Source organism: Gadus chalcogrammus, chromosome 4 (assembly GCF_026213295.1).
Source record: "Gadus chalcogrammus isolate NIFS_2021 chromosome 4, NIFS_Gcha_1.0, whole genome shotgun sequence".
Classification (NCBI taxonomy): domain Eukaryota; kingdom Metazoa; phylum Chordata; class Actinopteri; order Gadiformes; family Gadidae; genus Gadus; species Gadus chalcogrammus.
In genome coordinates this window covers 34,985,203-35,006,586 of record NC_079415.1, presented here as the reverse complement: position 1 = coordinate 35,006,586, position 21,384 = coordinate 34,985,203, and the positions used below count along the sequence as shown (strand labels likewise).

At 42.8% G+C, this 21,384-nt stretch overlaps 1 protein-coding gene and 1 pseudogene across 1 annotated transcript; both read left to right on the top strand.

Annotated features, from left to right (window-relative positions):
- The first annotated feature begins 408 nt into the window (after positions 1-408).
- On the top strand, positions 409-11,922 carry LOC130381040 (zinc finger protein 431-like; annotated as a pseudogene).
- LOC130381435 (uncharacterized) lies at positions 6,581-9,560 on the top strand. Its single transcript, XM_056589065.1, has 3 exons — positions 6,581-6,904; positions 7,786-7,918; positions 8,478-9,560. Exons 1-3 carry the CDS (start codon positions 6,635-6,637, stop codon positions 8,819-8,821), a joined length of 747 nt encoding a protein of 248 aa, XP_056445040.1. The 5' UTR covers positions 6,581-6,634; the 3' UTR covers positions 8,822-9,560.
- Positions 11,923-21,384: the final 9,462 nt, after the last annotated feature.

Sequence of the window (21,384 nt, the reverse complement as noted above, 5' to 3'; positions counted from 1 at the left end):
ATGATTAATTAAAAACATCACTTTCTCTCTTTCTCTGTTTTCCTCTCTGAAGAAGACAATGACATCAGAGACTGCAGCACGCAGCGCGGCACCACCTCGGAGAGTCTGCGTGTGGACGCCCCTGGCTCCTCTCACATGTCAAGTCACAGCGGGGAGCTGCGCATCCTGAGCGTTTACGGACAAGGGGAGGGCCCACTGGCGGTGGACGGCCATGACACCCTCTTTGCCGCGTCAGAACTGGAGGCCTTGAGCTTGCTATCCGCTGACCACAGCGTGGCCAAGAGCCTGAACTGCAGCGTACGGCTCGTCCGCCTTGAGGAGCTGACTGGGCATCAGGGCGGCCGCAAGGGCCGGCCCGGTGTCTTGTGTGGAAAGGTTATTCCCAACAATGCCAATATGATCGTCCACATGAGGACTCACTCCGGCGAGAAGCCCTACAGGTGTGACCAATGCATGAAGTGCTTCAGTCTGAAAGGCACCCTGAATAAACACATGAGAACTCACTCCGGCGAGAAGCCCTACAAGTGTGACCAATGCACGAAGTCTTTCTGTAAGAAAGACTACCTGAATAGCCACATGAGAACTCACTCCGGCGAGAAGCCCTACACGTGTGACCAATGCATGAAGTGCTTCAGTCTTGGCTCCACCCTGAAGCGCCACATGTCGACTCACTCCGGCGAGAAGCCCTAGAAGTGTGACCAATGTACGAAGTCTTTCTGTCAGATGGACTTCCTGAAGATCCACATGAGGACTCACTCCGGGGTGAAGCCCTACAAGTGTGACCAATGCACAAAGTGTTTCATTCAAAGCTCCGCCCTGAAGATCCACATGAGGACTCACTCCGGCGAGAAGCCCTACAAGTGTGACCAATGCATGAAGTGCTTCAGTCTTGGCTGCAGCCTGAAGTTCCACATGTTGACTCACTCCGGCGAGAAGCCCTACAAGTGTGACCATTGCCCGAAGTGTTTCATTCAAAGCTCCGCCCTGAAGTGCCACATGAGAACTCACTCCGGCGAGAAGCACTACAGGTGTGACCAATGCACGAAGTGTTTCATTCAAAGCTCCGCCCTGAAGTGCCACATGAGAACTCACTCCGGCGAGAAGCCCTACAGGTGTGACCAATGCACGAAGTGTTTCATTCAAAGCTCCACCCTGAAGCGCCACATGAGAACTCACTCCGGCGAGAAGCCCTACGGGTGTAACCAATGCACGTTGCGCTTCGGTCGTGTTTGCAACCTGAAGATCCATATGAGGTCTCACTCCGGCGAGAAGCCATACAAGTGTGACCAATGCATGAAGGGCTTCAGTCAGACAAGCAACCTGAAGATCCACATGAGAACTCACACCGGCGAGAAGCCCTACAAGTGTGACCAATGCAAGAAGTGCTTCAGTCAGAAAGACACCCTGAAGATCCACCTGAGGACTCACTCCCGGGGGAGGCCCTGCGTGTGTCTGCAGTGCGATGTCAGCTACAGCGACCCAAGCAATTTGCGTGTGCACATGCTCAAGCACCATTGCCACGGGGTAGCGGGACGCTTTGATTGAGACCGCTGTCCTGTATTGGTTGAAATTACTGCTTTTAGTTTTTCTTTTCATTACGATTAAATGCTTTCCAATTTTGATTCGCTTTCTGTTTTTATTAATAATTGATGTCTGTGTTGAATAACTTATTTCTAGAACAAAGATGATTGAAGATGATCCATTTTAAAAGGCCCCTGGTTAAATGTCTAGATCTCAGTGATGCTCAGTTTAAGCCGGTCCTCCCTCTAGAATGCAGCATTATTCTAACAAAGTCAGAAGATTCCTAGCATTGGTCCCCCTTCACTCCCTGTTTGCAGCGGCGGCTGGTGATCCAATTCGTGGGTGGGGTGCAGTAATGGACGGGGGTCCTCCCCAAGAAAATATAGAATTGGTTTCTGGGATGCCCACGAGCTAAAAATGTATTCTGATTCATAGCCTACATCCTGACTTGCAGGGCCTGGACAAGCTTACACTGCTTTCACTTTCATTCCACTAGCCATTGCTATTTGACCCATGGTTGTTATTCTGATATTGAGGCATATCATGATCAATGTCCTATAGGGTTTTACCCGAGTCTCAAGGTCTATTTCAAATGCAGTTTGGGACCGTTTTTTATATGCTACATGCCAAAAGACTTAATTAATATGTAACTTACTTGTTCCTTTTAAGTATAACATTGCGTGATTGAGGAGTCCAATTCCTCCACTGAAATGGGTAGAAAGTGCTTTTACGGCTCTCTGCTAATTAACAAACTATCACTTCTCTCTGCATGTAGTTATGTTGTGCAATGCACGAATGCTGCTGAGGGAGGTAGCCTATTAGATTCATTGGCTGAATTGTCCAATCGGCTCCAAATTACTACAATGTGTTGAAACACAAGACAGTGTAGTGACAAGTGTTTCTTCAATACTCTGAGTAATTCAGTTACTGTTGGGAAAGGAGAACAAGCCTATCTTGGTGAATCCTTCATCATGTTGTGTGTTCAGTAACCGGGGTAGGTTTCGTGTTCGGCCTTTCTTCTTTTTACTTTGTGTGTGTGTGTCTGCAGTTCAGAAGGTGAACTGCACCGAGGAGGATTCACCGCCCCCAAATGGTTCCACATGCATTAACTTTGATACGTCTTTGATGTTTAGTTCATCGAATAGGAACCTGTATATTCAACAAACCAATGAGAACCAATGCAAAATAATTAAAATGTACCACTATATCAAAACTAAAAGGATATTTTCCCGACGGCCTGGAGGTCAACATCCAAGCTTGGATGCTAATGAGGAAGAGGAAATGGAAAGTACATATGGGGATTCTGATGGGGATTAGTGTCCTTTGGGTTATGTTTTATTTAATGCAGTGGAATGCCAGGAGTGTGGTTGCAAATGGGCAAGAGTTTAAACAAATGTTGGATGGTTTTGAGGAAAAGCCAGAATTAATTTGCATTGAGGAGACTTGGTTGAAACCAAGACTGGATTTTAGAATTCCGGTATATAAGTGTGAAAGTAGGGATCGAGAGAGTACGGCAGGAGGGGGGTGTGCAACTTTTATTAAGAATGGAGTTCAATATAGTAGAATGGAGGTGGATACAGTGTTGGAATGTGTTGTCACAGAAGTGTGGACGGACCGGGGGGAAATCTCCATTGTTAATTTGTATAACCCCTGCATCAAGTTGGAGGAGATTCATTTTCAGGAAATTTTGGATAGGATTAGTGCACCAATGGTGTGGGTTGGGGATTTTAATGCACATAATGATCTGTGGGGAAGCAAGAAGAGAAATAGGAATGGGAAAATTGTAGAAGAGTTTATAGACAAAAAACAGCTAGTTGTGTTAAATGATGGTCGACCTACATGGTTCAGAACAAGTCGGACAGGGTTTGATTTACAGAGCAATGATAAGATCAGCAATTGATTATGGATGCATGGTTTATGGATCAGCAGCTCTTTCAGTGTTAAACAAATTAGACATAGTCCAAGCAAAAGCCTTAAGAGTGTGCTGTGGAGCATTCTGTACAACTCCAATAGCAGCATTACTAATAGAAATGGGTGAGATGCCGCTAGTATTTAGAAGATATAAACTTGGCTTGAAATACCTAATGAAGCTAAAAGGACAAAGGGAAGTGTTACCAGCAAAAGACCTACTGAGTGATCATTGGGAGTTTATGGGAATCAGAAAAACTAAAACTAACTTTGCAGAAAATCTTAAATCAGTGGTGCAGGAAATTGGTATTAGGGATGTTAGTGTTTGTTCTCCAGTGTGTCGCTCAGTTGCTCCGTCATGGCTGATCCCAGATCTGGTTCAGACTGTGTTGACCTAAAGTTTATGAGTATAAGCAAATCAAGGATGTCAGAGGGTGTAGTAAAAGAGATAGAAGTCTGGCAGCAACAAGTATGGGGAGACCATCTACTCATTTACACTGATGGGTCAAAGGAGCGTGAGAGTGGTAAAGTAGCAGTGGGTATTATTTATTTATTTATTATTTATTTAGGCCTCGGAAGACACATTGAGGATTAAGATCCTCATTTTCAATGGTGCCGAGGGTACAACAGGAGTTAATACATTGGAAAGAAAAAAGAAAATAAATATAAAATGAATATGCATATAAAATAAATACAGTAAAATACAATGGTTGGGTCAAGAGTAACACTCATTGCAGGAGAAGGCAGGTGTATATATGATAAGACTTGTGAATTCCCTAAGTGAAATAAATGAGCACAACCTTAGTGATTTTTGGACCTCATTCCAAATGAAGGGTGCCTTAAAACAGAAGGCTGTCTTCCCCAGTTTTGCGTTGGCATGTGGCAGATGTAATGTAAGCAAGCTTAGGGAGCGTGTATTGACGGTGTTACGGTTCCAGCTTATGAGAGAGGCGAGATATGGTGGCATTAGCCCAATGATTGTTTGATAAATTAAAAATTTCCAATGAAAAGATTAGCATTCCTGAAATCGGGTACAGAATAGGGTATAGAGTCTCAGATCATATGTCAGTAGTCACAGCAGAGATGGTGGCAGTCTTATGGGCCTTACGATGGGTGGAGGATAGTAAACAGGGGTATTCAATAATATGTAGTGATTCAGCTGCAGCTTTAATTTCAATAAAAGAAGGAAAATCCAAGTCCAGACCGGATTTAATTGTGGAAATACTACAGTCTGCGTTCAGAATTTACAAGGCGGGGTGGGAGGTGGGGTTTCTCTGGGTGCCGGCTCATGTGGGTGTGAAAGGGAACGAGGAGGCGGATGAGGAGGCAAAGAAGGCGGTGAAGGAGGAAACAGTGCAAATTCATCTGCAATATGGGGCACCCGAGTACATGGAAAAAATAAACAGGGCTCTAAAAGAAATGTGGCAAAATTCTTGGGAGAAGGCTCTGATTGGCAAACACCCAGATGGCAGGTGTGAGTGTGGAGAAAGAGAGACTTGTAAAACATGTACTTCTCCAGTGGGGGCGCTATTCCAGGCAAAGGAGGACTCTGTACCGGAGGCTTGGATCAGCTGGAGAATCAGTTTTTAGTATGCGCACCCTTTTAAATCTGGATTTAGTGGATAAAACAAAGGAGTTGATGGACTACCTTCACATCATTGTTAGATAGATAGATAGATAAATACTTTAATAATCCCAGAGGGAAATTATTTTTGTCACGAACTCCAGATATACATACACAAATAAATAAATAAATAAATATTAAGAATAAAATATAACATATATATATATACATACGCACAAACATATACACATATATATATATATATATATATATATATATATATATATATATACATGCAACATAAATACACATACATACGCAAAAGATAAAAGATACAACCTAAGAAAAACAAATAACAAATTTAAGGACAATATAAATATATATACAAGTCAGTGTTTCCCCCAGTAAATGTCTCAGTCAAGGTGGTAAGCAGTCGGTGGTGTTGTCGAAAAATTTTGGGGGTATTTTGCTCAAAGATGCCAGTACGCATGAATGAAATAAACGACTGTTTATTTCCATATAAATAAACAACAGTAGGTACAAATGTTGTGCAAACATGCAGACACTACAAAATAAAATTAAAGAAAAGTGCAAATTAAATACAAATAATGGACAATACACTTAACTTTTGTATGCAAATTCAACTATTTACAGTTCCTTTTTTGGATTAATCATTTAGTCCAAACTACAGTAGGCTACGGGCAAACCTGAAGTCACCGTCGTGACATTTCATATACGTCCCGTGTGTGTGTGTGTGTGTGTGTGTGTGTGTGTGTGTGTGTGTGTGTGTGTGTGTGTGTGTGTGTGTGTGTGTGTGTGTGTGTGTGTGTGTGTGTGTGTGTGTGTGAGTGAAAGGGAGGAACTTATTTGAAATCGGCCGTGCGTGCTTGTTTGTTGTTTATTGTTTTTGATTTAACAATATATAGGTTTAGAGAAATCTGGCTTTCAGAACTCAGTGCCTACCCACTCACTGACCTCACCGCACGTCACTGGCGGTAGATTGACAGGTGACTATGATAGACTATCCAACAATATATTCAACCACCAGATGTCCCCGTCTCAATTACACTCAAAAAACTTTATTGGCACGACTAATGTTGTAAACAGTATTACCTGAGTATTACGAATGCCATTTTTTTTTTTTTCAACTTTTTTTTTTTTTTTTTAAATACATTGGTAGTCAAGGCGGGGCCCTAGTCTTGTTAAGGCGGCCGCCTTAACAAGATAGTGCTGGGGGAAACCCTGCAAGACCATATATACATACATATATATATACATATACACATACATCCATAGAAGACAGCACTGTACAAAAATAATTGTACAGTATTGTGCAAAAGGTGCAAGAATTATAGTCCTTGTTTGAGGTCAGAGATTACAGAGAGGGACGGTGTCTGACATTCTAAGGGAGTATTTACCTTTATTGCCTTTATTTAGTATTTATGTAGTCATTGGAGCATATAAAAGGATTTAAAGTTTAGGGGGAAATAACAAACAATGGGGGGGCAGTAAAACGCCATAGCTGCGTCTAGACTACCTAAATAAAAGAAGAAGAAGAAGAAGTTACGCCTCCGTCCTTCAGGACGCAGACAGACCCTACTCTACGGTCGTCTACACGTAGTTCTTTCCTTGAGAGACACCATGGTTCGCAAACGAGCGAAGCATAGCAGTTGCTTAGTGTTTGGATGTACAAATGAACACAAAAGTCTATATTTTGTTCCTTCCTCCGAGCCGCTGAAGAACCAGTGGGTTAATTTTATTGTCTCTGGAAATGCGCCAGTCTGCGCCAAACATTTCACTGACGACTGCTTCCTCAACTTGGGCCAATACAGAGCTGGACTTGTTCAACGTCTGAGAATCAAGTCTGGATCAGTACCAACTCTCCATGGCTCAGCTACAAACCTCGGACAAGTAAGTTTACTAACGCCATATCATTGTGTTGCTTTGCTGTATATTGTTCCGTTGTTACCATTCTAATGTTACTTTAGCATTAGCGCTACAGCTAACGCTGATTTACTGATGAGCCGTGCGTAGTTGCTATGTTACCGTACGTACTTGGGGAAGAAACGCAAATCGATAGCAACTGGATGTACGGAAAGCGAAATGGGACAAACCTCAAACCAGGCTGTGCAGCAGTAGTCGTCTGCTACGTTGATTTCAGCGTCACAACACAACTATAACACACACACGTTATTCATGAAGGTATTTTTTAGACCATTCATTGTCAATATTTGCAAAGGAATACGATTAAAGGACAAAAATAGGGGAGACCATCTCCATCAATAATGTATTTATTACGGCTGGACAAAGATTACAAGTTTTAATCGCATCGTTTGGTGAGACAACTCGAGATTAATCACACTTTTATCCACTCCAATTTAAGTTGAATGAGATATCAAATTGAATGACACATTATCATTTATACCAAATGTACTTATCAATAACTTGGCCAAGTTTTCTTGAGGGAGTTTTATTGAGTCACCCAGTGTGGTTTGAATATGACAATTACGGAACACTATTATAGGCATGTTTTCTCCTTCACACCTGATTCAAATCAAAGGGTTATTAGCAGATTTCTGCAGAGCTTGATGTCATGGTATTGAGTTGATGAGATGAACTATAAAATATGTAAACAAATCAAGGATGTAATATCATTTCATAGAACTAATTTGAAGTATTAGGCTAATGTAATTCACTGAACATGCTTATCTTATATCTTCTTACAACTTGCACCTGGAATATATACAATGTAATAAATTGAGTACTGATTTTACTTTGTTGTCTCTACGCAGGCCAGCTCATCAAGTGCTCACATTCAGCAGCTTCTCTTAAGGGATGTTGCCTGCCAGACAGACCACCTGGAAACACGTACTGTAGGCACACAGCTATCCTTAAAGACTTCGCAGCCCCATTTTAAAAGTGATGGTGTGTACTTTCTACATTGACATTTTTTTCCCTTGATGTAGTAGATTCTAGGCAGCATAGATTCTAGGCTGATGCTAGATTCTACCTGCGCTAAAAAGCCTGGTCCTCTTTGAAAAAGCATCATGCCCAGCGCCCTGCTAAAAGTTAAACTTGGAGTTGCAATTCAAAGATGGAATCAGTCAAGAGCCCAGAAGGGTTAAAAATGTATAAATGTTAGCTGAGCAGCTTACAGGGAAGGAAACGTTGTTGCTTTTTAGTGTCAAAATAGAATTATTGCGCTTGCCTCGCATGTCATGTGGTGCTCAGATCATTTTGCGCTGGTGTTCGTTGAGTGTCCTTAACCTGGCCAACCACTTGAGCTTTGAGTCTAGGGAGGAGGGTGCTGGAGGAGACGTCCCTCTCCAAAACTGTGTATCTTTGTCAGCAGTACACATTTTAAACTCTGTGTCAATGTTGCTTACATTTAAAGAGTTTCTTTCACGTGTACAAATACACAATGCCTCCCTTTATGCAATATCTAAATGTAAATATACTTTTTCCTTTTTTTCTCCCTCTGCAGAAGACTGCGATGCCTTTGGAGACCGTAGCACTCAGCGCAACGCCACCTCAGAGAGTCTGGGTGTGGACGCCCCTGGCTCCTCCCACATGTCCAGCCACAGCGAGGAACTGAAGATTCTGTGTGTCTACGGTAAAGGGGAGGGCCCACTGGCGGTGGACGGCCATAACACCCTCTCCACCGCGTCAGAAGTGGAGGCCCTGAACTCGCTGTCTGCGGACCACAGCGTGGCAAAGAGCCTGGAGTGCGGCGAGCGGCTGGTCTGCCGCGAGGAGCTGAGTGTGCAGGTTGGAAATCATCTTCTCATTCACCATCCAAAAGAGAGGCTTCCTCTGTTACAACTCTAAAACAAACCCATTGAAAGCCCACACCTTTATGATTCAGTAAACCTTTTTACACTGCCAAATATGCTCGTCTTATGCCCAACTTTTCCCCTGTGTGATCCGCGCATTTACACTGACGGAATTAATTTACAGGCTTTATTTCGCACCCCGAATAACCCTCTCTGACCCTACACATATTGGCGGTTTCATTTTGATGTAAATGCGATAAGACAGCTTTGCGGTTCTAGGGGCGAGGCTTGGGTAGAGGTGTTGCTGCATTGTCTCTACAACAGAGACGATTTAGCGATATCACAATGCTGCTGACCATCACGGGAGAAAAGGTGATGCAGTCGCATTTAAAGAAGACGAAAAATGGTTGATCTAAGAGAAAGTACCAGGCAAACTTTCCTTACAATGCTTCGTCAGCAGAGTGGTTAGCAAAATAAAGAATACGTTGGGATTTTTGCACTTGTGAATAGTTAATCGCGTTTTACTCTACACTCTGATGTGAACTCATTCTTGAATGCGAGGTGCTTCAGTGTATTGGAGTGCTTCAGTCTGAAAGGCCACCTGAATAGACACATGAGGACTCACTCTGGGGAGAAGCCCTACAGGTGTGACCAATGCAAGATGCGCTTCAGACAGAAAGGCCACCAATTGCAAATTTCTTTTTTTTGCAATTCATTGTAAAAAGTCCTCCAGTGTATAGCCCCGCCTTCTGCTGTGAACCAAGAAAGCCAGCTCTGAGACGAAGGGGTATTTTATCAGCTTGGCAGGGTAAAAATGCCTAATCTGTCGTTAGTGGGGATTGACAACTATTCTGTGAAAATGAAAGAATATGTCTTGTGTGTATTTTGTGTGTTTCCTTCTTTATGTGGAAAGCAGCAGACACCAGAAACCATTTCAATCAAGATTGAAGAGGATATTGGTGGAGGCATGCCCGCCGTAGGTTAGTAATACACATTGCATCTATGCAAGAAAACAACCTTTAAACTGAGAATGTACGCAATTCTGCCTTCTCAGCAGGAGCCTTCAACCCTTGACCATCCAAAGGGCAACAAGGAAAATGCATTATCAACAAATAGAAGTTAGAAAGAATGTCCAAATATAATTCTTCCAATACACAAGTGTGTACAAAGTACATACTGTATACCTTTTGTGAAAATGATTAATTAAAAACATTACTTTCTCTCTTTCTCTGTTTTCCTCTCTGGAAGAAGACGTCAATGACATCAGAGACTGCAGCACGCAGCGCGGCGCCACCTCGGAGAGTCTGCGTGTGGACGCCCCTGGCTCCTCCCACATGTCAAGTCACAGCGGGGAGTTGCGCATCCTGAGCGTTTACGGACAATGGGAGGGCCCACTGGCGGTGGACGTCCATAACACCCTTTTTGCCGCGTCAGAACCGGAGGCCTTGAGCTCGCTGTCCGCTGACCACAGTGTGGCCAAGAGCCTGAACTGCAGCGTGAGGCTCGTCCGCCTTGAGGAGCTGACTGGGCATCAGGGCGGCCGCAAGGGCCGGCCCGGTGTTTTGTGTGGAAAGGTTATTCCCAAGAAGGCCAATATGATGAGGACCCATAACGACGAGAAGCCCTACAAGTGTGACCAATGCACAAAGCACTTCAGTGATAGCTACGCCCTGAAGATCCACATGAGAACTCACTCTGGGGAGAAGCCCTACAGGTGTGACCAATGCATGAAGTGCTTCAGTCTGAAAGGCCACTTGAATAGACACATGAGGACTCACTCTGGGGAGAAGCCCTACAGGTGTGACCAATGCAAGATGCGCTTCAGACAGAAAGGCCACCTGAAATTCCACATGATGATTCACTCCGGCGAGAAGCCCTACAAGTGTGATCAATGCATGATGCGCTTCAGTCAGAATTACATCCTGAAGAACCACATGAGGACTCACTCCGGGGAGAAGCCCTACAAGTGTGACCAATGCACAAAGTGCTTCAGTGAGAAAGGCACCCTGAATAAACACATGAGGAGTCACTCCGGGGAGAAGCCCTACAAGTGTGACCAATGCAGTAAGCGCTGCAGTCGGAGAGATGTCCTAAATATCCACCTGAGGACTCACTCCGGCGAGAAGCCCTACAAGTGTGACCAATGCCCGATGCGCTTCAGTCACAAAAGCAACCTAAAGATCCACAAGAGGACTCACTCCGGTTAGAAGCCCTGCCTGTTAGTGCATTGCAACGCCAGCTACAGCGACTTAAGCAATTTGAGTGCACATGCTCAAGCACACGGGCAATGGGGTGCTTTCACACAGGGTAATGGGGTGCTTTGATTGAGACCTCTGTCCGGTATGTGTCAAAATTACTGCTTTTAGTTTTTCTTTTCATCAGGATTAAACACTTTCCTGCTTTTGATTTGCTTTGTTTTGCTTTGTTTTCATTTTAGTAATTTATGTCTGTGTGATAAAGAACTTATTTCTCTGACTCTTCTAACAGTAAAATATTAGGAAACGTTCACATCGTTGGTAAATACAAAGGAAACATGTGAGTGGAGTATACCACGAACCTCACTGAACATACCCAGCTTTTCTTGGGAAAACCTGGTTCGACAGAGACGCAACTCGCAGTCAGAGTTAAATGGTTCCACGACACTCAGTTTAGATTCAATTAGTCAAACCAGGTTTTCCGCTTTAGGTTCAATGCGCGTTCACAGAAAAGGTGTGTTTATCACGTCATTTGACTCCCCCTTATGCAAAGTGAATCGTGCGTGTGTGGTGTATTATTATGAATTCCTACGAGGAATTCAAGGTCCAAATCACAGCCAAGGGGAACACGGTTGCCCATAATATGGCTAGGGTAGCGTGCTGGCAAAAAATAGCCGTCCGTGTTCATTCGTAAGTGAAAAGATTCTGCATATTGTCTAAAAATATCATGTATCATCATGCCTTTTACCCCCATAGATGTGGTGCCAGCACGCTCCTACAAACATGGGGCCAAGTCAAAAATAAATATTAAAATAATATTCAATGTGGTAAGTTGTAAGCATCCAATTGAATCATTTCAGGTGAATCTAGCCTATGATTTGCAATGGCCTAGGCTCCAACCTTTAGTCACATGTTGATTACCTGCAGCAAATAAAAAAAACAAATTTAATACGACTGGGAGGAGGACCGCTCCACCGCCCTTCACCACTTCACCTGTCCTATAATAGGTTTCCCTGATTCTTGCAGGCGACTGTCGGCCTGTGACTCCAGGGCGACTATGGAGGTGATTTTTCTGAACAATTCTCACAGCTATAGTATGAATAAAAAATGCCTAGGCCTAATTGTGTCACTGACATAGCGGTTATGTGTATGCGGCTGATGGTGGATGCTGCTGAAGGTGGATGCTGCTGATGGTGGCTGCTGCTGCTGGTGGCTGCTGCTGCTGGTGGCTGCTGCTGCTGGTGGCTTGAGCTGGCTGGGGCCGGATAACACTGCTGCTGCAGGTCGCTGCTGCTTGAGGCGATGGCTGCTTGAGCTGGCTGCTTGAGCTGGCTGGTGGTGGCGAAGGATGGTGGTGTCGCCTTCTGCTGCTAGTGGTGGCGGCTTGTGCTGGCGACGGCTGTTGGTGTTTCGAACCATCGATCATTTCTTTGGAGCATTTGTGGGGGGGGGATATAGGACGTAAATATGGGCTATTATGACACGGCTCTTCTCAATGCCGTGGAACGCTCCGCTCACTTGCATGGGACCTTCACAACAACGCCAGCGTCTTCGGCTGCTAAGCGACGTCAACGTCTTCTGCTAACTATTTCTCTGCTGATCAAGACTACGTATGGTAACAAATAAATTATAAAAAGACACCTTGTGAAGTCAGGCTATTTTTTCGTTTGGTAAGTAGCTGCTCATAATCGAAAATAAGCCCCTTCAGGTCGAAGCACCTCCGTTTCGCGTCGGTGTCCGGTTCGCCCTGTCTGGGCTTATTTTCCCGATAATGACCGGCGTTCTATTATCCCACTTAACGTCAATATTACTCTGCATGTGGAAGGGAAAATAGCTTTATTTGTAATAACAATATTATGCGGCTGTATTTTCCGAGACCCCCAAAGATATTTGAGTTTACTGCTTTCATGGGAGCCAGACCTCTCTTTATGGGAGCTCAGCTCCCACTGGCTCCCACCTAACTCGAACCCTGGCTATAGGTCTTTCTATAGCCAGGTTATCGGCAGTGCCGAACCGGCACTGCCGAGCCGGTTCGGTCGCAGCTTGGCACGCCCGGCGATTTCACCTTCTTATCTCAAGTTTCCTGTGTCAAACCGAGGGGGTTAAGTCCCCCCTTCGTCACAGCGCGGGGTTTCTTGGTTCACTGGGGAAGGCGGGGCTGTGCACGGAGTCTCTGACCTCTTTAGAATCATTTGTATTATTGCATACTCCCGAATGTTTTAATTTTTTTATGAATGAAGACACCCGCATGCAATATTGAGTTCACTCTATAGTAGGCTAACGATGCTCTAACGCCTCGTTTCCACATACGTACATTCTCGTATGCGATCCAACCGTCTCCGACCGAAAGTCCATTCATTCCTACGTGATTCTCCGTCATGTCTGTTTTTCCTCCGAGACTCCTCCCCTCCGTAAAATTTCTGTCCGGTATGTCCGTAATATATACGTTCAAAAAATTTAACTTTCGCCGTCGTTTTACGGAGATACCGTATGGAAGTTTTTATGTTTTTCACGAAACATGTAAGTACCTGGCAGGCCAAACTCCTCGCCGATCTCTTTCCAAGCCTGGTTGGTTTTGTTTTTATCTCTGTTTATGTCGATCCTCATGTTCCAAAGTACCGTTCTCCTAAAAACGGCCATTATCACACGCTCCCCCATCTTTTGTCCGTAAATAAATTCATGTCCGTACGTAAAACACTAGCGACTCCTTCCGTAAATTTACGGAAGCACGGATACGAAAAACATACGTATGTGGAAACGAGGCGTTAGCGTCCTACGAGTACCCTGGAGCACTCGTTAGCTATACGAGCGTTTAAGACGTTCGTAACCAACGATGCTTTCGGGAAACGGGGCCCAGCTTTACTTGGTGCCTACTCTCTTTGCAGCGTGCAGATGTTAGCCAGTGGAATCTGCATTTGCTGCAGGGTTTTATTATAACCAGTGGTCCATTTTACTTTTTTAATTGTCTCCTTTCCTCAGCGTATTCCTCTCTTGTTAACACAATATTCATCCCTGTTCCTTCACTTTGTTGTTGTTTTTCAAGTTGGACACACACACACACACACACACACACACACACACACACACACACACACACACACACACACACACACACACACACACGTCAATGACAAATAAGCCTTCAAAAAGTATACATTTAAAAAAATCGGTAAAAATGGACAGAATACATTTATTTGAAGTTGGAAGAGTGTGTTTAAACAAGTCTTAATGGTTGCACAACATTTACAAGGTTTAAATACAGTTTTAGACTGTATTTGCAATTTCACCAACAAAGAAATGTCAGGTGGTACAACCAAAAGTTTCTTGAAAAAAAACTTAAAATAAGTAATTATTTTAGTAAGTATACCTGAAAGTGTCTTCAGTGCCAAACACATTATTATTTTGTAGTTGAGCTGGGTATTAAAAGTAACTTATGGATTCTTAATTGTAGGGAGCGGGTATTTTGGGTTTCCAACATAAAACTTTAGATTTAAAATGTGAATAAATACTTTACACATTTAAAAAGTATATTGTTGCATAGAATGATTATTTACATCACAATATCCAAACTTTTGTTCACTTCAATCTCCCATTTCTTTGTTTAGATTAGTGTTTTACCTGGTTGCACCACCTGATGATGCGGTTGCGTCGCCTGACACGATTCACAATAACAACACATATGTTGAATAATTTCATTTTTATTTCACAGAATGAAAGAATCTCAGGTGTCTTGGGTCTATTCAAGTATTAATTGGTAAAGATAAAAACTTGTCGTCATTCTAATTAAGAAAATCGTACTAAACAGATCAGAAACAACATTGTTTGGGCAACATTACATGACAAAATAACACTTAATATTCATTAGAAACTGGATAGGCTTGAATGAAGCACTAATTGGTACGGATAAGAACTGCTTATTTCATTTAAGTAAACTGTACTAAACTGATCAGATACACGTTGTTTGAGCAACATTACATGACAAAAATTACACTTAATTTGGTAGAAACTGAATAGGCTCCAATTACGGGAATTCATTCATTTTAGGCGGCCCTACTTAAGCAGTCCCAGTCTGCATTGTTAAGGCGCGTGTGCCTTGAATTAAGTGGCTCTGGTTCGGATATTATCTTTAGAACATCAGTGTGGTAATAAAAGGTAACATCTGCAGGATGGGGCCAAGTGAAAGCATTCTTTGAGCCTAACTGCTGCATGCTGCTGACCTCTAGCTCCTCATCAAACACCTGAAGAACCTGCCCCACAAATGGCTGTTCCTCATACCTTACTATGACAAATTTTCCAGTAAGATCCTGTTGAACATTCACACTTGCCTCGGCACTGCTCGTTCGAAAGCTTATCATGGTGGTTTTGTAGCATTGGCAGATGTCAGGCCTGCTACAGAAACAGGACAGCTCTCGATGCAGAATTGTCCCTGGTTCAGTTGACAGGATCTGGTGTATGCCCATAGTTCCCTTTACCAGGGGCACAACTTCAGGGACAGACTCATCATACTTCCTGATGTCCTCCTCACACACCCAGAAAAACTTAATTTTACTTGATGCCTGTCTCTCCTTCAAAAATCGGTAGAACTCCTCTGGGGTTTGAATGTCTACTCCCATGTTGACAGAAGAGTCAGCTATCCTTTTGACAGCACCCCCAACACCATCTGGTGCACCTTTCCCGTGAGACTTCTCAGAGAAGTTCCAAGTGACCTGCTTGAATCCTGAAAGGAAGGGGATGGTGCTCAACAGGTAAAAGTTCTTTTTATTACGGTACTGGGTGACCGGTCCGTCGCTCATCACGTGGAGAGTAGTAGGACGTGGGTTCCGATTGTCAAGAACATCTTTAATCCCAGGCTCAAGGTGGGCCCACACAGCTCTCTCATCATGCCGGAGGGACCCAGAGATAGTGGCAAAGGATTGCACTCCATCTGAGGAGTAGGCAACACAGGAGTGTACAGTGGCCTGCCTTCTGTTTCCTCCAAAGTGGAAAGCCTGCACTTCCCTGTTGAGTTTGCAGCCGAAATTTTCTGCAAAATCAACATGCACAACTATCTCATCATCTTTAAGGCTGTCTTTTAATGCCCTGCACTCTTTGGCCTGGTGGAGCCAATTAAAATGGTGCTTTGCAAGGCCATCAAGCTTTCGGTTGAAAAGCTCCAACATTTCAGATGATGTACCATTTTGTGTCTCCTTCACAAAGTCCATGAATGTCCTTTGCTCCTCTGTGACCGGTTTTCTCACCCACTGAGACCACACCACCGTCTCCTCTGTCTGGGGTTGTGAAACTTCAACCTCCTTATAGCAGCATTTTGCACAGATTCTGTACATACAGGCCATGTTGTCTGGATTGCAAACAATTGCAGACAGCAGCTCAGAAACACTGGATGTTTTCAGAAGACCTTTCTGCTGCAGTTTTTCAGACAGGAGTTTCACATTTTCATGGTCCATGCAGGCACATGTGTTCCTGTCAGATGCTTTTGGCCGAGTCACATAGAAAGGACAATATCTGACAAATTGTCTGTAAGAGAGCATGTGTTGCCTCTCCATTTCAGAATTATATGAGATATGGAGTTCTGCTAGGGGTTTAACAAGAACACGCCTCTGCTGTTTGTTTTTGTTCTTTGTTACTGTATCTTTTTTCCCTGGCAGTAAGCGACTGTTCTCATCACGACAGAGGAACTCAACTACTGTTCCTTTCCTTTCTAAAGCCAGTTTTTTTGCACCCCTTTTTCCTTGAGTTTTAAATTTAACTTTTTCCTGACTCCTGGCTCTGTTCTGTCTTAATCTTTCTAGGCGTTTTCGAAATCTTTGTTTCTTGTCTGGCAGCCTCCATTTCCCTTTTCATCCTGTTCATGTCACGGCGCAACTATGCTCTCTCTCTTTGCCATCTAAAGATGCTTGCTCTCAATGGTGTGGAAGATGCTCTTGGTTGCTGATCGTCTAAACTGTTCTCTGCATTAATGTTAGGGGGGTCAGGCTGAAGTTGTGCTATTGGTGATAGATCCGCTGACTCAGGTGTTACTGCAATGGGAGTTGTATCCAGTGACTCTGGTGTAAAATTCAAGATTTCCTCCATAGCCCTTTTCCTTTCCCTGTTCTTTCTCTGATCTTTCTTCCACTGTTTCCTCACTTTATCCTGTTCTGCTTTGGACAGCTGGCTGATTGGGGGCTTCACACATTTCCCCTCTCTCTTCCTATTTTGATAGCTATAAAAACAAACACTAAGGTTAACTGAAATGTTATAATTTGATGTCTGACTGACTTCTGTACAAAATAACAACTACACAAAAACTGTGGCTTATCTACTTACCTTTCTTTCCTTTTTGCAAGATATCTTTCTCTTGCAGCTGGATCATTTTTAATGTGCTGCCTGTAGCGTGCTGCTTTTTCTTTGCTAGATAGTGGCATCTAAAATCATTGAAATGGATATTTCAAAAATGTAATAATATAAATATATTTAATGTATATAGTTACTATTAATGTACAATTAATTAATATTTTTAAAACTATACAATAGTATATATATCAGGTTAGCATGTTTATTTCATCAAGAAAATACATTTCTTCTGGTTGCGCCACCTGATTTACTGGTTGCGCCGCCCTGACATTTGCTACTAATTCCCAATTATTCAGGCATCTACTTGGACATCTATATAACCTTTTGACTTTGCTAGCTAGTTCATTCATTCATTTTTACATTCAAATAAAGTCTTTTAGATTAAAATACATTTTTCATAGTTTTACATTGGATGTACCACCTGACATGTTAAACTGTACAAGTCTAACTATGAACAGAAAGTAGCTATTTTTATCAATATTAGAGAGAGATTTACAAACCTTTCACTCATCAGTAGAGGTCAGTTGGGGTCCTTTTGATGATGCAATATCCTGTTTACTCATCTCTGTTCCATTTAAAAATAAAAGCTGTATGAATGCGGTTGCGCCGCCCTGACATTTCAGATATGCACATTTCCGGACAAAGTTGTTTTCAATATTCCAAACAATTTAAAGAACAATGTAACTTGTAAACTTTGATTATTTGAAAGGTTTTCAATATAAAATGATGCCACCATATTAATATTATATTAATTAATATTTAAAATTACATATTTAATGCATTTCACATAGTGTTAACTTGTTCGGACGGTTGCACCACCTGACATTTTGAGGGTTTGAGATGGCAAAACATGATATATATATAATTTTTATGATAAACTGGAAATATGTTCAAATTAAACAGGTTTTATAGAATAAAGGATGCTTATTATAAATCATTAAAAATTATTTTAAACCAAAGTAGTGCACTCGGACACGAAAATCTGCATGTCACGTCATTGACCCACACACACACACACACACACACACACACACACACACACACACACACACACACACACACACACACACATTCTTGTTGTCTGACCCATTGTTTAACAAAAAAAATACTTTCATTTGTTATTCTTTAATATATGTGATACTTTTGATTCTGATTTCAGAACAGATGTAGTAAGGTTAAGCCACTAAAGTCAGTAGCCTAGTGCTACCCATGCTAACACGAACGTGAAGCTTTCCCTCAAACTTAACAACGTATCTGTGTAGCTTGCAGTTGTCACCCTACCACTCCAAATGTAAAACTGACGTTTACAAATATGCAACAATGGTCAGAAAAGTACTTGTGTTTTTTAATATATATTTACCATTCAATATTGCAATCGCTGCTGGCAGTCCCATTGAAGAACACGGCAGCGCGGCCTGTTTTTGAACTATACAGGCTTACATGAACCACGTGACCACCCTGCCGGCGAGATCAGGGGCCGTATTCACAAAGCATTTTATCTTACCGCTAGGAGTGCTCCTAACTCGCGCTAAAACATTTTACGTAGGAGTTTTTTCTTAAAAGTTATTCACAAAGCCGCTGAGACCTACTCTTACTAAGGATAAATCACAAAGAGTGAACTAAGAGTGACGCGCCGTTGCTATGGATTACGTCAATTCTCATGCACGAGTTTAGAAGCAGTCAGTTCGGTGATTGGTTGTTCAGACGAGCCCACTGAATCACCGAAAAACAAGGAAATAGCCTAGGCTAGAAATGAATTCCTATTAAGTAGTTATAGTGCAGTTAGCAGAATACACGCATGATGACAATTTTGTGCAGACCACGATAATGACGTTGTAGCCTGCACGTTCAAGAGAGAGAAAGCAACAATAAAAATACGTACAATTTAAAAGAAAATAAATGTTATGAACTACACAAGTGTTGACTGATTTGTGCCAAGGTGTTTACCTAAAATGTGTTTTCAAAGTGATCCCTAAATGCCGGTCCACTCGGTTCCACACGGCCAAATTCATTGTCATGTTGATCGCCATCATCATCATCATCATCATCATCATCATCACCATCGTCTGGCTGTGGAATGTTCCTCCGCTTGCAGAGGTTGTGTAGAATGGCACATACAGTAATGACTGTGCTTGCCCTCTCTGGGGTGAGGCGTATTTCGCCGTGGAGGACATGACCCGACGTTTCATCTGCCCAATTCCTCTCTCCACAACATTTCGTGTATGTTTGTGTGCTCTAGCATATATGGAAGAAATCAGTAAACAATAATAAATATGGATTCAACAAATAAAAGGCGTCAAAGAGCCAATACGATGTGTTTTACAGGTAGGACTAAGCGTAATATGCGTAATCACTTACATGTTATACTTTAACTGTGCTTCCGGTTGTGGATTGAGGTAGGGTGTCTAGAGCCACGTCTTGCATGGATAGTCACTGTCTCCCAGCAAGTGACACCCAACTGGTACATCTCAAAAAGCTGCCTCAGACCGCTCTCCATTAAAATGCGCGAATCATGGGTAGCTGAAGATCCAGGCCACTTTGCAACAACATCCAGTAGGCTATGTTAAAATTTGCATCAAAAACGACCTGCGTCTTGATGGAATGCACTTTCGTCCTATTGACGAACACGTCCTCGTCTTTTGATGGCGCAATTATTTTTATGTGCGTCCCGTCAATAGCACCGACCACACCGGGCATACCTGCAATTGCCATGAAGTTGGCTTTGATCCTGTGTAATTGTTGAATGTCCAAAGGAAAGTTTATGGCACGGCTGACTGATGGTTGCGATATTTTTAAATCGTCGGCATTGCAAAGTTGCATTTTCCCTGTTGCTAAATAACGTAGTGTGGCCAAACATTTTATTTCGGGACTATTCGGATTATTCCTGTTAGTCGGGGATGTTATTGCATTGCGATTAACTCCACAACAAGTTTAATACCCTAACATTTCGTCTCGCAGGCATTTACGATTCTTTGTGAATAGGTCTTACTGAGTTAGGAGTCCTCTTGAGGACTTTTAAGCTCTCCTAGACTTAGGTGCTACTTTTAGGCCTAAAATACTTTGTGAATTGCTCTTAGTGAAAAAAGTTAGGAGTCCTAAATTTAAGAGTGACACACCCATTATTTTTAGGAGTTACTCCTAAATTCGCCAGTTAGGACCTACTTTTAGCCCTAAAATCCTTTGTGAATACGGCCCCAGAGAGTGGCGCAACTCTTCTCTCTTTATGGCTCTGGCAGCATTTTTAGACAGATGAGGAAGCCGGAGCCAATACGGCATAGGCCACGCCTACTGGATACAAACGCAGCGCGGGAGTCAGATGAGGTCAGGAACGTATGGGCGTCCCGTTGCTAGAACACGGCAGCGCCAAACATTTCACTGACGACTGCTTCCTCAACTTGGGCCAATACAGAGTTGGACTTGCTCAACGTCTGAAAATCAAGTCTGGATCAGTACCAACTCTCCTCGGCTCAGCTACAAACCTCGAAAAAGTAAGTTAACTAACGCCATATCATTGTGTTGCTTTACTGTCAATAGTTACCTTGTTAGCATTATAATGTTGCTTTAGCATTAGCGCTACAGCTAACAGCCATGTTATTGTCGCTAATGTTAAGGTAGATAGCATCAGTTATGTGTTTAAATACCATGGACCTATTATAGAGAAAGGACAGTGGACTAATACATGGCCGCCCATTAATTCCTATAAATACACACACTGTAAGTCGAGTGTGCATCTAAACAAGCATGGGGCATCACACGAGAATGGGCACAATTCAACAAAGGGGTTACAGGCACTGATCTCTACTGCTTGGATACCAAGGGAATGCGATGTTTAACAATGTCTGCTCACCATTCAACAAACGAATACAACTGTATTCTACCGGCCACTGGACCGCAGTAGTTCTAGCGTTTTACTGATGAGGAGATTGACCTGTTAAACTCATCCTAAATACATATGGTGCGTTCCTGGGAAACACGTGTTTTCGCACCCTTCTACCCTCTTGTACTCCCAGTTATAGCTGGTTATTTACGGGCAAAAAAGTGTACCTGGAAAACACTATTATAGGCATGTTTTCCCCTTCACACCTGATTC